At 54.5% G+C, this 13,864-nt stretch overlaps 1 protein-coding gene across 1 annotated transcript in view; it reads left to right on the forward strand.

Annotated features, from left to right (window-relative positions):
* Window positions 1-13,304, forward strand: part of SDK2 (sidekick cell adhesion molecule 2) — a 244,242-nt gene extending 230,938 nt beyond the window's left edge. Inside the window, exon 45 of the mRNA XM_045182412.2 lies at window positions 8,788-13,304. Within this exon, the coding sequence (XP_045038347.2) occupies window positions 8,788-9,141 (354 nt within the window). The 3' untranslated portion in view covers window positions 9,142-13,304. The remainder of the gene's footprint in view (window positions 1-8,787) is intronic.
* Window positions 13,305-13,864: the final 560 nt, after the last annotated feature.

Consider the following 13,864-nt stretch of genomic DNA (forward strand, 5'->3'; position numbering starts at 1 on the left):
CTCATTCCTTTGAAACAAGCCCATCAACTTGAACACTGTTTCCATAGCAACCTGGACCCAGTCACACACACACACACACACACACCCCGAGAACACATACCCTAGTGAGAGGCTTCCCAGCCTCTCCAGAGTCAGCTGTCACAGCAGAACGCCCAGACTCCCTCCCAGGGCAGCGGACCTGGAAACTTCGGGATGGTTTGGCGTTTGAGATGGGGGCTGCATTAGATTGAGTTGGGTCTGTTTATTCCAAAAGCTAAGCTCCATGAAAGCAGGGACATACGACAGTTCTGATGGCTGTCGTATCCCCAGTGTCCTGCATGGCACCTGGCACATGTCTCTCTGCACGTTCTTGTTGAAAACATGAAAGGGTGTTGGAGAGCTGGTCACGCTGAGCAGACTCCAGCCGGAGCATGGTTAGTGCATAAACAGATTCGTGGTTGGCCTAAACGTTATTCCCTGTGACCAACACCACGACTCACACAGTCAAAGAGGTATAGCCCTATTGAGTAACACCGATGTCGAGGGCCACACTCCCCGGGATTTGCTCAAGGTCCCACAGGCCTCACCACTTTACAGCATTTCCGCGACCCTCCGAGGCAGGCGTTAGTGGGAAACGGAGGCTCAGAGAGCTTAAGCAAGTTGGCTCAGGTCCACCCGCCGGAGGGCAAGCCCTGGATCCCGCTCCCACGTTGGAGAGCCAGAGCCCGCTGGCTGGCCCTCTGACACAGAGCCCCTCGGCCCCTCGGGCCTACCCCTGTGCTGATGCTATCACCCTCATGGCAGAACTTCCTGGAAAGGCCTTAAGAACTGACTGATGAGAGAGTCTTTAGAACAACTAACTGTAGAGTGCAAAAAATAAAAATAAAAACCCTCAAGCCCATCTTCAAAGGATAAAGACAGACACTCGGAGGGAAGTGCTCCGGGCACTAAAGTTGTTCCCAAGAAAGGCGTCCGGCAGGGACGGTGGCTCCCTGGTGTCACAGTCCAGCCCCAGAGAGGGCTGCTTTGCAGGGCAGCCGCTCATTTGAAAAGCAGCAGCCCCAGGGGGTGGTGGTTGGTGTGTGGCCCTGGGTTGAACCCCAGCTCCGCCTCCTACTGCCGCTGGATGGGGCGGGGGTCCGCTGCAGCCTCACCCACACAGAGCAGCAGCACCATCACTCCAGAGGGCTGTTACACAGAGTGCACTAAGAGAGAGAGTCCAGCCTGTGCGGTGCCCATCAGCATCACTCGGGTCTTCTGGCTCGGGAATGGGCCTTTGGCTTTCGGGCTGCAGCAGGTAGCCTGGGATGCAGGAGGCTGTTGCCAGAGCATCAGGGTCCTCAGAAACGGGAGAGCCCTGGGAGACCCTGAGAGGGTGCATCTGTCCATACCCATGTCCCCCCTGTCCCAGGGCACTGGTTCCCTGCACCATCGTGAAACGTCCCGTTGTTAAAATGTTGGATGGCTTTCATACCTGTTGGTAAACAGCCACCTCCCTGAGCCCCTGAGTGTCATCAAGAGGACCCCAAGCAGACTGCTTGTCATTCTGCAACTCCAGGGTTGTGCCTGGTTCAGCAAGGGGAATGCGGGACCCTGCTTCAGGACCCTGGCAGCCCGTCCCCTGTGCCTCCAGCATCAGGTCAGAGTTTGTGCCTTAACAGCTAGGGAGGCCCAGATGTCAGTGTTTATCCCGCCAGGGTGGTGAGGGCTCACCAATGGGGGCGGGGTGGGGGTGGGCAGGCGCTGATTTCTTCGCACTCATTTCTTGAGCTTGTACTCTGAGGACATGGAGGTGATGGAGACATGGTCCTGCCCCCTGGGAGCTCCAGTGGGCTGCAGGGAACAGGCTGGACACAGCTACCGGCCTCCTTCCAGTGCCCCTATTACCAACATAGTAAGTAAATCCTGGGGCCACTCACCCACCCCCGTGAGGAGCCTCGGGACTACAGATAAGTGTGTGGGTTGTGGGGCGTCTGCCATTGCGACATTCAATCTGGGACTTATGGGAGTGTCACCTAGTCTCCTGCTCTGATGGCATGTCCTGAAGGGTCAGGGGCCACACAGGCTGGCCCTTCTGTGTCAGCTGCTCTGGAGGGTGACTTCCCGTCTTTTGAAGTCCCCCTCCCCCAGGTCCTCTGACAGTGAGTCTTGCATGTGCCACCTGGTTTATATTCTAACTCAGACCACCCAAAACTCACTCTCCAGAACCAGTGGGGATTTGCCAGCCGGCTCCCTGTGATACAGTGATAAACAAAAAGTCGATGTTTTTGCAAACAGACAAACATGAAGTGATGTGAGAAAGGCCATGTGGGGCTGTGGTGAGGCTGGGGGGCTGGCTGTCCCCAGAGGGCACAGGGGTGGGGGTGGGGGCTGCGCCTCCAGGGCTGCAGGAGAAGGGTTCCAGGCTGCTAGGCAGGAGCCACACAAAGGCTGCGGCTTAAAGGGCCTGCGGCTTGCCTGCTGGAACTTCTGAAAATGAAGGATGGCTTCAGTCCAACTTGGCTTTCAAAGTAAGAGCCCAAGTTTGGTATAAAATGTTCATAGGTAACACACAAGAAAATCTCAATGGGAGAGAAATTCCAAGCCATGGCACCTTCCCTAGTCGCTGTTCAGGTCTTTGTGCGACCCTGACAGCCCCACTGAGCTCATTATAGTGGAATTAAGCCTATGCGGAAAAGTGAGAAACTGTACTGACAAGTTAGATTTTCTACATGGGATTGGCCAAAAAGTCCGTTTAGTTCCTTCTGTAAAATAAAAGACTCATTTTTTATTTTCACCAATAACTTCATTGATTTGGATATTTTGCGTATGTCGGCTATCTTCCACTATTGGATTCTAGTGGGTAGAGGCCAGGGGTGCTGCTAAACATCTTCCAGTGCATAAGACGGCCCCACAGCAAAGAATTATTTGGCCAAAATGTCAGTAGCACCAAGAAACTTCGCAAACCACTTTTGTCACAGCTCCTTGTCCATACACTGCACACATCTCTTTTTTTTGTTTCAGTTGCATTTTTACCTCTCTTTTTTAAAAGATTTTATTTATTATTTTTAAAAAGAGGGAGAGAAACATCGATATGTGAGAAATACATTGATCTGTTGCCTCTCAAATACCCCCAGCTGGGGACCTGGCCCACAACCCAGGCATGTGCTCTGACTGGGAATCGAACCGGCAACCCTTTGGTTCACAGGCTGGCACTCAACCAACTGAGCCACACCAGCCAGGGTGCATTTTTACCTTTCTTGAAATAATAAAGCATAGTATGCCGAAAATGTTGCCTGTCTTCTTTCATCTTTAATATTTAAATAGCTGCACAAAAAATTACCAATTTTGATAGTTTTTTTTTTAACGCATGCTGATATGACAGCTGTCACAGTACAATCTAATAAAATTGTCCTGAATAAAGTTAAAGACAACCAAGCACTACTAGAGCCATTGTATGAAAAAAAACTAAACAAATTTTTGGCCAACCCAATAGTATGTTTTAAACACCCAATCATAATTGTGAACACTTATGGAGCCCTAGTAGGGAGCCAGGAATAAGTGGGGAGCGAAGATTATTCCGGAATGTCACCACTTAGCCCTCTGGGAGGCCTGGTGGGTTTGTGACTGTTTCAGATAAAGACAAGGAGGCCCCCAACACAAAGCCCAGCCCCACCTCTCGACCTCCTGCACACCTGTTGTGCACCACGTGCAGGCTGGCCCTGTGTGGCACCTGGGAGGCGTAAGCACTGGATCTGCCCTCCGTGGAGCCCATTCCTTCCTTCCTTGGTGCATTTACTCAGCAACTATTTATTTGCACCCGCTAAATATACCAGGCACTGTTTACATGTGGCGGCTAAGGTGATGACCAAGACAGGCTCTTATGAATATTGCATTATGATCTATTGGGAAAGACCACATGTGTGTAAGTAATCACATTTCCATTTCTCATTAAAGTGTTATGCCCGCAGTAACTACCTTCAGGAGGAAAGTGATGAACAAAAGCCTTCTACTTTCCTGTGGCGCAGATAAAGCACTGTGAGGAATCCTGGAGGAAGGTTGTGTCCTCCTGGAAGCTCACAGAGGGCTACCTGGAGGAGGTGGCATTTTAGCTGGGCCCGGAAATGTGAACAGGATGGGATCATGCATAGAGGGGAGGAGTGCAGGTTCATGTTTGGCTGGAGTGGTGGTGGTGGCGTCACCTCCCTCCCTCTCTTGAGTGTCCTACCTTTTGCCAGTGTTTGCCTCTTGTCCATCAATCGGGTCTTACAGCTTCAGCGAGGCCCATCTCCTTGGTCTCACCCACAGAGGCCCGGAAGCCCAGCTTGTGTCAAATGAGAGGCATACTGATGTGGGCCAGAGAATGCCTGGGGAGGAAGAGGAGCCATGTGTGGGGCACCTGCTGTGCTGGACTCTGAGCTTTATACATTCTCATTTAACATCTAACTGCCCTGCCATGCAAATGGGAAGATCCCCATTTAACAATTGGGGAAACTGAGGCTCAAAGAAGTCAAGCAGCCAGTGGGGATTCAAATCTAGGTCCGGCTGGCTCTGAGGTGGTGCCTGCTGCAGCCTGGCCTTGCCCAGCTGCCTGGCACAGGGGAGGTTGTTGGAGGGAGGCCTTCACTGACCCCAACCCCACTCCGCATCCCAGTGACCTCAGGGAGGCCCCTGACCACAGGTGTCTCTTACAACTGAGAGCTGACACACCCTGGCTGTTACCTGATCTGTAAGGGCACAGGTAGCCTATGTGACATTGTGCCTGAGCTGAAATTTTCAAAGGACATTCGTGGGAGATTTCCAGCTATTTTAGTACAAGGAGCCCAAGGCCCTGACAAAATTGAGCCTCAAGGGAGCAACCAGTGAGGGAGATACTCAGCATGTCCCCCCACCTCACCTCTGATCCCCAGCCCTGCAGCCCCTGCAGGAGGGGCCCTTGCTCGCTCAAGGATAAGGGCATCCAAGGGGCCAGACTCACACAGGGCTTCAGGCTGGACTGGGCTCAGGCCGTACCTGGGACCACAGATCAGGGAGGGGCTCCTGCTTCCAGTCCCTACAGGAGCTGCACAGGGTGACCCTCCCGTCATAAGGGGCAAGACACTCCTTGCAGGACATCACGAGATTCAGCAAGGTGAGGGCGCCCTGCCTGGCCGCAGGGTCTCCACGCCCATCCACAAGCCTGTGTGGTACCCTTCCATCGCCTGCTGAGTCTAGTGCAAGAATCCCTGCCTCTCGAAACCAGCAGAAAAGCAGAAGGCTTTCCTTTGCCCCCTCTCTTTTGTTCCCGTCTTTTCTGTGGGCCCCCCTCCCTACTCCCATCACCAGGCCTGGAGTCTGCACCCTGCCCCTCCCCAGACCCCCGTAATTGCTGATTGAGTGGCTTTGAGGAACTGTTAAGAGGCCCAGGAGCCGAAACAGTTGCTTGATTGCCTGGCGGCCTGGCGGGGCTGCCCATGAAAGGCCCCCTTTGTGCTGGGCCGGTTACTGGGAAGCTGCATTCAATTACCGAGTGCCACGTGAGAGTTGAAAGCCCGGAATGGGAGCCCCTGGTCCCCCCTTGCTTGCTTTCTTCTCTCCTCACCCCGCCCCCACCCAGAGAAGAAACAGATGTTCTCAGAGATGGAGTCTGGAGAGCAGTCGCTGATGCGAAGACCGCCCCCCTTTGGCTTCAGAGAGCTGGTGGGGGGAGGCAGCCGGGAAGCTAACCCCCAACCCATTTGGCTCCCAGCTCTTCCTTCTCTCCCTTTCCTCTCTGCCCCAGGAATGCTGCCCCCACAGAGTGTCTGGCACACAGTGGGTGCTCAACAGATGGTAGCTGGCTGGAGGGAAATGATTGGACAAATGGGCTTTGGGATTCAGGGGCCCCAGGAGGGCCAGAGAGACCAGTTCTCCAGCCTCGCAGCCATGCCTCCCTCTGCAAAAAAGGGGGGGTCGGGAGGGGTCGGAAGCTGTCTGAGCAGGGTCAGCCTGCCCCACCCCCCAACCCCGGTCCCTGGGCCCCTTCCCATCCCTCCTGGTGGGGCTTCAAAGCCCCACGCCCCCAGACCCACCCTTGCTCTCTCCCTAATATTACCTATCACAGCATTCTTTCACTTGTAGCTCATTTCACCGTGACCTGCAGGGACCTACCCATCTTACAGACAAGGATGCTGAGGCCAAGTGAGCCAGGGGAGGGTGCAAACTTTCCTAGCCTGTAAGGAACAGAGTTGGAATTGACCCACACCACAGTCCCTGCTACCCCAGACACTCATTTGCTCTGGGATGGGCCCAAAATGATTTGGGGATTCCTCTCCAAGACAGCCATCCCAGCCAGCTAGCAGGTGCCCTACTAGACAGGCCTAACCTGCAGGGGAAACTGTGGGCACCCCTGTTTGCCCCTCCCACACTCACAGACCCTTGTTGCCCCTGGACCCAAGGGAACCCCAGCCTCCTGCCTCATGGCATAAGCACAGTCTGCTCAGACCTCTGCCTCCTGGGGCCAGCTGCACCACAGCCCCTGGCATTATGTAACCCCCACCCCACTCTCGGCATATGGAGCCTTCCGTCTGCGCGGGGCTGGGGGGGCGGGGGGCGGCCTTTGTTCCCTCCTGGGCCAGCAGCTGGGCAGTAGGCGAAGAAAGGGGCTCACATTATGCTGCACTGCATCCTGGGGAGCCCAGGCAGGGACTTCTCATTGTCTCGTCCTGCTGGGGGGATGGTGAGGAGGGTTAAGGTTAGCGGCAGGGACTGTGGAGGGGTGAGAAGGAGGGGGGACCAGAGGACATAAATTAGCGGGTTGACTGGGACTATTGTCACCCAGAGGGGAGAGCGCTCTCATTCCCCATCTTGTGACCTCTAGGCAGGCGTGGGCTTTGGAAGAATCAGGCAGCGCTGCCGGGCTCCTCGTTTCCTTGGGCAAAAGTCACTAGTTCCAGCAGAGAGGTGTGAAAATTCAACCTGGGAACATGAGTCAGCGTTTCCATGGTTGGTTTCATCCTGGTTCTGTACATTGGGGCTCTTTCTCTTGAGGGTCTAGATGCCGTGGATGAGAACAAGGGCCCGTTGCATCTCCCACAGCGCAGACCGTGTGGGCAAGGCCCACTCTCCGGTTTCTTTACCTGCAAAGCCGGACGCAGCTGATCATCCCGGACTCGTTTGCATTGGGCTCACTGGGTTTCCTTGCTATGGTATTTTTCCAAAGTATGTTTTATTTAGGTTGATGAAATTAACTTATGCCTCCAAGCACGTGTTCACTGGGCAGACGCAAGACACCCTGGGCATGGGCTTCTGAGTTGTATGTTGTCACCGGTGTGCTGTTCACTAAAATCAGAGTGCCTCTCTTCCAGAGAGTTCTAACCGAGTTCCCATCTGCTGTCTTCTCAGTTGCTGGGAGCCGAGGGTGGGGGAGGGGCGCAGGGTATTTTTAGCTTCACAATTCAGATCCCAATGCTCTCTCACTTTGCAGCCCAGATTGACTTTTGTCCCGTGCTGATTCCCCAATAGGCAGATGGAGCCCATACCAAGGACACCAAAGGACCAACGAGTTTCAGAATGATCTAATACGTTATATTTCCTTTGAAAAGCTTCAGGATAGTCATCGCGTGACAACCCAGAACTTGGGTTGAGACTTTTCTCATGCGTGTCGTATGTTTTTATTTCGGATCACGCGTGGGCGAGCAGTGTCAGGAGCCTCTACGGGCCTTGTAACCTGGCCCCGGCTGTGTCCCCAGTCACAGACACAGTAAGTCAGAGGTTGGGCCGAGATTGGAGCTCAGCACATCGCGCACAGTACTCTGCCTGGAAATGTACCTTTTGTTGTTATTCGGGGATGGTGCGGCCAACAGGTCAGGAGCCAACTGCCCCTGAAAAGATAGTCTGTTCCTCACAGTTCTCAAGAAGGGACACACTATGCCACGCAGGGCCACATGGGGAAACACCAGAGTCGGAAGCCTCTACTGTGGGTCCCACAGGGACATAAAAGCAGGGGAAGCAGGCTTAGGCTAGTTTGAGTAAATTCAGGGGTTCCGGAGGGGAGGGGCTGTCCCCTGTCATCTGGTACCTGGCCCTGGGGTGAGTAGGGAATAGTGGGTCAGCAGGTGAGAGCCCATTGGAGGAGCTGGTGAGCAGTGGGCTCTGGATATGAAATCTCCTAACTGTCCCTAAGAACAGACCGGCCCTGGAGGGGCAGTCCCTTCTGGGTCAACAAGGCCCCAATGTCAAAGCATCAGGAATACCTAAAGTAAAAAGACGTGGTTAACTCAATCTCAAAAACATTCTGCTAAGTGAAAGAAGCCAGACACCAAAGTCACATATTGGCTGATTCCACTTGTATGGAATTGCCGGAATAGGTAGACCCATAGAAACAGGAAGTGGATTAGTGGTTGCTGGGGCAGGTCAGGAGCGCGAGCGGCTGGGGAAGAAGGGATGGGAAGTGACTGCTAATTGGCCCAGTGTTTTACCGGAGGAGGGGCATTAAAGTGTTTATGAACTGGATGGAGGTGATGGCTGCCCAACGTTGGGAGTGCACTGACTGCCACTGGAAGGTACACTTTCAATGGTTAACTTTAGGCTGTGTGAATTTCACCTCAATGTTTAAGAGATTGGAACTCAGGTCTTCTGATTCACATCAAAAATCCACAGGCTTTGTGCTATGATCTTCTCTGAAGGAAGCAAAAGGCAGGCCTGGGGGCACCGTGCCCTCTGGGAAATGCAGGGGCTGAGGGGCCCACGGTCTGGGGCTTGGAGCAGGCCGAGCGGGCGTTCAGACCCGAGCCCTCTGTGCCTCCCAGCGCTGAACATGCAGACCTGTCCCCACTGGGCCATTGACACCCCGGTTCTCTGTCCTGCCAGGGGAGCGACAGTGAGTACGAGGTCGACCCGAACCACCAGAAGGCCCACTCTTTTGTCAACCACTACATCAGCGACCCCACGTACTACAACTCCTGGCGGCGGCAGCAGAAGGGGATCTCCAGGGCCCAGGCGTACAGCTACACGGAGAGCGACGCAGGGGAGGCAGACCATGCCACCGTCACCAACAGCAGCAGCGTCCAGCAGGGCAGCCTCTTTCGGCCCAAGGCCAGTAGGACCCCAACGCCCCAAAACCCCCCAAACCCCCCGAGTCAGCAGAGCACCCTCTACCGCCCCCCCAGCAGCCTTGCCCCTGGCTCCCGGGCTCCTATAGCAGGATTTTCATCATTTGTGTGACTTCCGAAGAGGAAAAAGAAAGACGGCACCAAACTCCCCCTCTACCCCTCCCCGCACCGCCTGCCAGAAAACAAAAACACCAAGAAACCAAGTCAACTGTTCACCTCCTGAGTTTATTTTTCCAGAGATTCCAGGGCCAGCAAAGCCGGAGTGAGAAGAAGGGAGACGAAAACCATGAGACGACATGTGTGGCCAGCAATTGGTCAGCTTCACAACTGTGGGGTTGGCTGCTCCTTTGGGGAAAGTGCAGAGTTAGGGGTGTGGCTGGGGCAGACAGAGGGGGTCGAGCCCCTGGAGAGGGGGTGGAGAAAAGGCAAAGGGCCAGAGGGCTGCAAGGCAGACCTGACTGAAGGGAGAAGCTTCTGGAATTCTAGCCAGCTGCCCCTCTTCCCGCCTGTGCTGGAGTGCTGGGCCCGTCACTGGCCGATGATATGCAAGGATGGGTGTCTCTAGGCAAAGCTCACCTCCTCTCTCTTCACCCAACCACTGCCAAGTGCGTCCCTGTCCCTGGCAGGCATGGATGGTCCCTGCCACCCACTGCCCTGCTCCTCACCCCCCACGACCCCCTCCCTTGCTCAACTTTTCCATCAAACATTGGGTTTATTTAGAAAACAGAAAACAACTAAAGGGTGAGAATTTGCCTAGCTAGCTCCTTGTTCCTAACATATTTTTTCTTGTAAATCCAAGGAAGAGGGCCCCTAGGGTGTAGGAGAGCCCCCCTCCCCCGCCACTGAGCCCAGCCATCCCTTCACTTGAACTCACTGTCCTGAGCACAGAGGAGCAGAGAGGAACTCGGGGAGAGAGTAGGGGCGCAGGCCCGTCTTCGCTGGCACGATCGGGCGAAACGCAGGCAGTCAGGAATGTAAGACAGCTGCTTTGCCTTTCCTGTTTCTTCCAGTTCAGGTACCACCTGCCCCAACCCCAAAGGAATAGGGGAAAGAGAACAACTGGGACGAGGAAATTCAGCCTGCCTGGGGCTGGGAAGCTAGTGGGGGTGAGGGATGGCCGTGGCAGACACACCTCTCTCCCTGGACAGACAGCTTCCTCCTGTCCCACACCCATGTGCACACATGTACACACATGCCACATCCCATGCACTGGCACGGGAAAGGGCCTGGGTCCTCTCCAAGAGAAATCCCTTTGGGTTCTTCTAGCCAAACAAGACACTCACTTTCAGATCTGTGTTCCTCTCACGCTCACCCCATAGCTCTCCATGTCTAAAACATCCGCCTCCTAAAGCACAAGGGCTCAGGGGCCCAGACGGGCAGCCAAGTCCCTGGTCCAGAGGCCAAGGCTGCTCAAGTTTGCCAATCTGCTCCGCACCCAGTTTACAAAGAATCGAAGAGCATCCCAGTCCCCGTGATGCCTTCTAGGCTTGGCTCAGCCCAGCCAGGGCCTGAGTGAGCAGGGGCCATCCAAGCTGGACATAGTCACTGAGATGCATAGCCAGGCAGGCCGGAGGAGCAGGTCAGATGGGACCAAGAGCCAAGAATAGCTGATGGGAGGCAAAGCTCTTCACCATGCACAATCCGCTCCAAGGAATGTTCTTTAAAAAGCCGCTCCAGTGGCCTGGATGTTCCCATCAGCTTGGGACTTCTGGGTGCAGGGGTCAAAGGGGGAGCCTATCTAAGCCCCTGGGCCACTGGCGCCCCCAGAGTTGGAGATGGACACCTGCCTCTGGAAAGAAAATGGCCAGCCCACCATGTTTGGTTCGGCATGGGGCACCTTAGTGGGCAGGACTCTCTGGGGTGCCGAGCACAGCCACTGTGTCTGCCCAGGGGGAGGTGGTAAGAGAACACGTAGGGGGGCCTGAGTGGAGGATCTGGAGGTGAGCCAAGGGAAGATGGGCCTGTATACCCAAAGCAGGGCCAGGAGCCTGAGGAAAGGGCTGGCCCAGCCATGGGCTCCACACACTGGGACCCCCCGGGAAAATGTGTGTAGGGGAAGTCGGGACACAGCTCAACAGACAGGCTGACCCAGCTCCGGGGTCCAAACACAGCCTCTCACAAACGGGAACTGGGAAGGGAAACACAGTCTTTCCCCCAAAGGAGGACATGGCCTGAGGTCCTGCTTTCGTACACATCTGGCATCTCCATAGCAGCATCTGCAGCTGCCGAGTGTGACTGCACCGCTGCGTTCTCTTTCCGTTCTGCTCATCTTCTCTCTCTCTCTCTCTCTCTCTCTCTCTCCCTCCTCCCTCCCCCCCCCCACCACAGCTGTGTCTTTTCTCTATCTGCTGTGTGTTTAACCATTTAAGGAAGTTCCCAGTTTGCATTAGGGAATTATCTTAGCCCAGCCTGGGGAGGGGTTTGTGGGGGGGGAAGGAAGGATGAGTAAAAACATTGTGTGTGTGTCTGTTGTACATGAGGCCAGACTTCCTTTGCCTTTCATGAATCACCTGGTGTACCAAGGTGTTCGTTTGCCCTCCCTCCTCCCGCATGTGCTCATTCACATCCGTGCCGGCACACACGTGCAGGCTCACACACATGCACTCGCAGACACAGAAAACACATCGCATGTGTGTTAGCCAGGGGACTCTTGCCACGACCTCCGATGGCTTAGGTTGTCTCCGCTGTGGGGCACCGGCAGCCCGAGTCACTCCCACTTGGGGAGCGGCTGGGGTCTGTTTGAGAGAACAGGGACGCTGTGCAAACCGACACTCTCAGATGAGTCCCTGAAGGCAGGCTGGGCCCAAGGTGAAAGTCCACCCTTAGCCCTACCCACCCACCTGAAATGTGGCCTCCACTTCCCCAGCCCAACCTGGAAGCCCAGGTCTCCAGCTGCAGAAGGCTAGATTCCTGAGCGGATGTTTGTTTGTCCTTGTTTACATATCTGCTGGGACAGTGAAGGCTCCCAGCCCCGGTCCAGACCCCTGGCTGCTTGGGCCTAGGCACTGCCCATGGGTGCCAGGGAGCCTCCCTGTCCGTGTGACTCCACCAGATGCAGGTTCACACCAGGACACTGAGCACCTGGCACCTTGGGCTTTGCCTGACTGTGGCCTCGGGAAATCTGGTGTGGCACTCAGCAGCCCACACACGGCACACCGGGGCTGCCTACCCCCTCCTGGCCGTGCCTCTGGTGTTCACATCAGCTCTGCACCCAGACTGCCACGACAAACCAAAAAGCTGCTCGAAGCTCCTCCCAGGGCTCCAGGGAGTTTACAGACCCAGGCTGCCCACCCTGGGTCTGTACCCCGAGCCCTGTCCCCCACCTGACACTGCCGAGACTCAGAGGGAACAAGGACCCCCCACCCAGCACTCGCTGCCTCGAGGCCTTCTATCTCTGCCCACACCTCCCTGGGCGGTGCTTTTCAAGGTGCCAGAGCCGCCCCATAGCCCACCCTGGACAGGGGCTTCACTCCTCTTCCCACGTGCACATCCGAGGGTGCCCACACTGCGGGAGGGGCCGGAGGGCCGGAGGGGGAGAGGGGCCATCTGAGCAGAGCCACAGGCTCCCTAGTGGCTCTGCGTGGCCCTGCCCGGCACAACCCTGCCCTGACCGCCACCCTGAGCACAGGTGCCCGCTTGGGACCGCCCCCTTCCATCTGTTTCTGTGAGAATAACCAAAAGCATTGAAACCTGTTACCTTTCTTTATGCATAGACTCCAAAAACAAAAACCAACACAAATCTTTATTTTTTGATTTAAAAGATATAATGAAAAATTATGGGGAGAGTATTCATTATGGCAGGTGTCTATGTGTAAGAAAATATATATATATGTCATATAGCTTATTAGGTTTATTTTTTAAATGAAAGGTGAGAAAGAAATTGATTTGAAATATATACCGTGAGAAGTCCCATGTCCTGTCAAACTTGTCAGTATTTTATAAATAAACTTTTTTTGGGGAGTTCTGAAGCAGCATGCATTTTTCTTCTCCCTGGAAGGTAAATGGGAACACCTACCCCCATTCTGTTCTCAAACGGTCTGCTCCCCAGACGCCATCCGTGTTTAGCCATGCTGTGCTTCTGCAGAAAGAGTCCAGGGTCCCACGTACTTGCTTTCTTAACTCACGGGGGAGTGGGCACCTGGGCCTTTAGGTGACAGGCATTATTTTATTTATTTTGCCCTTTCAGGACAAGAGCCACTCAGATCCTGCCCGGTTATAGGCAGAAGTGGTAACGGGGAATAACAACAGTAACGGCAATAGCTAGCACGTGTGGCGTCCGCCCCATGCCAGGCTCCGCTCTAGTGGCTTCACATTGATTAGCTCATCAGATCCTCGTGACGACCCCCTGGCAGGGGAGCTGGATCGAGGAGCGTTTAAGTGGCTTGCTCTTGAGAATTGGAAAAGCCAGGATTTGTACTCAAACAGCCTGGCTCCCGGGACAGACGTGCTGCCTCTCTGATGTGTTGAGGCAAGTTCCTTGCCTGTTGTCATTTTAATTTCAACAAAGCCAGCACCCCAGGCCCTAGGGATCTTGAGACAGTGAGAACCGCTGTGGTGTTCGGTGGATCTGACCAACTTAATCCACCCAGGTTTAGCGTTAAGACTTGAATCACTGAATTTATGAGTAAGGTACAGCAGTGTTACATTACACCACATTTATCTCACATGCATTAAGTCAGATGGATTCAAATAAAAGAGAGCGGAGGCAAACGTGATTTTAACAGCACATGTAATGTCACTCACTTGAGTACACTTCAGTCTGTGTTACTGTATAATGTACGGTAGACGTATTATTCATAGAGGCTTCTCTGTATAATCAAGACATAATTAAAGCA

Source organism: Desmodus rotundus, chromosome 9 (assembly GCF_022682495.2).
Source record: "Desmodus rotundus isolate HL8 chromosome 9, HLdesRot8A.1, whole genome shotgun sequence".
Classification (NCBI taxonomy): domain Eukaryota; kingdom Metazoa; phylum Chordata; class Mammalia; order Chiroptera; family Phyllostomidae; genus Desmodus; species Desmodus rotundus.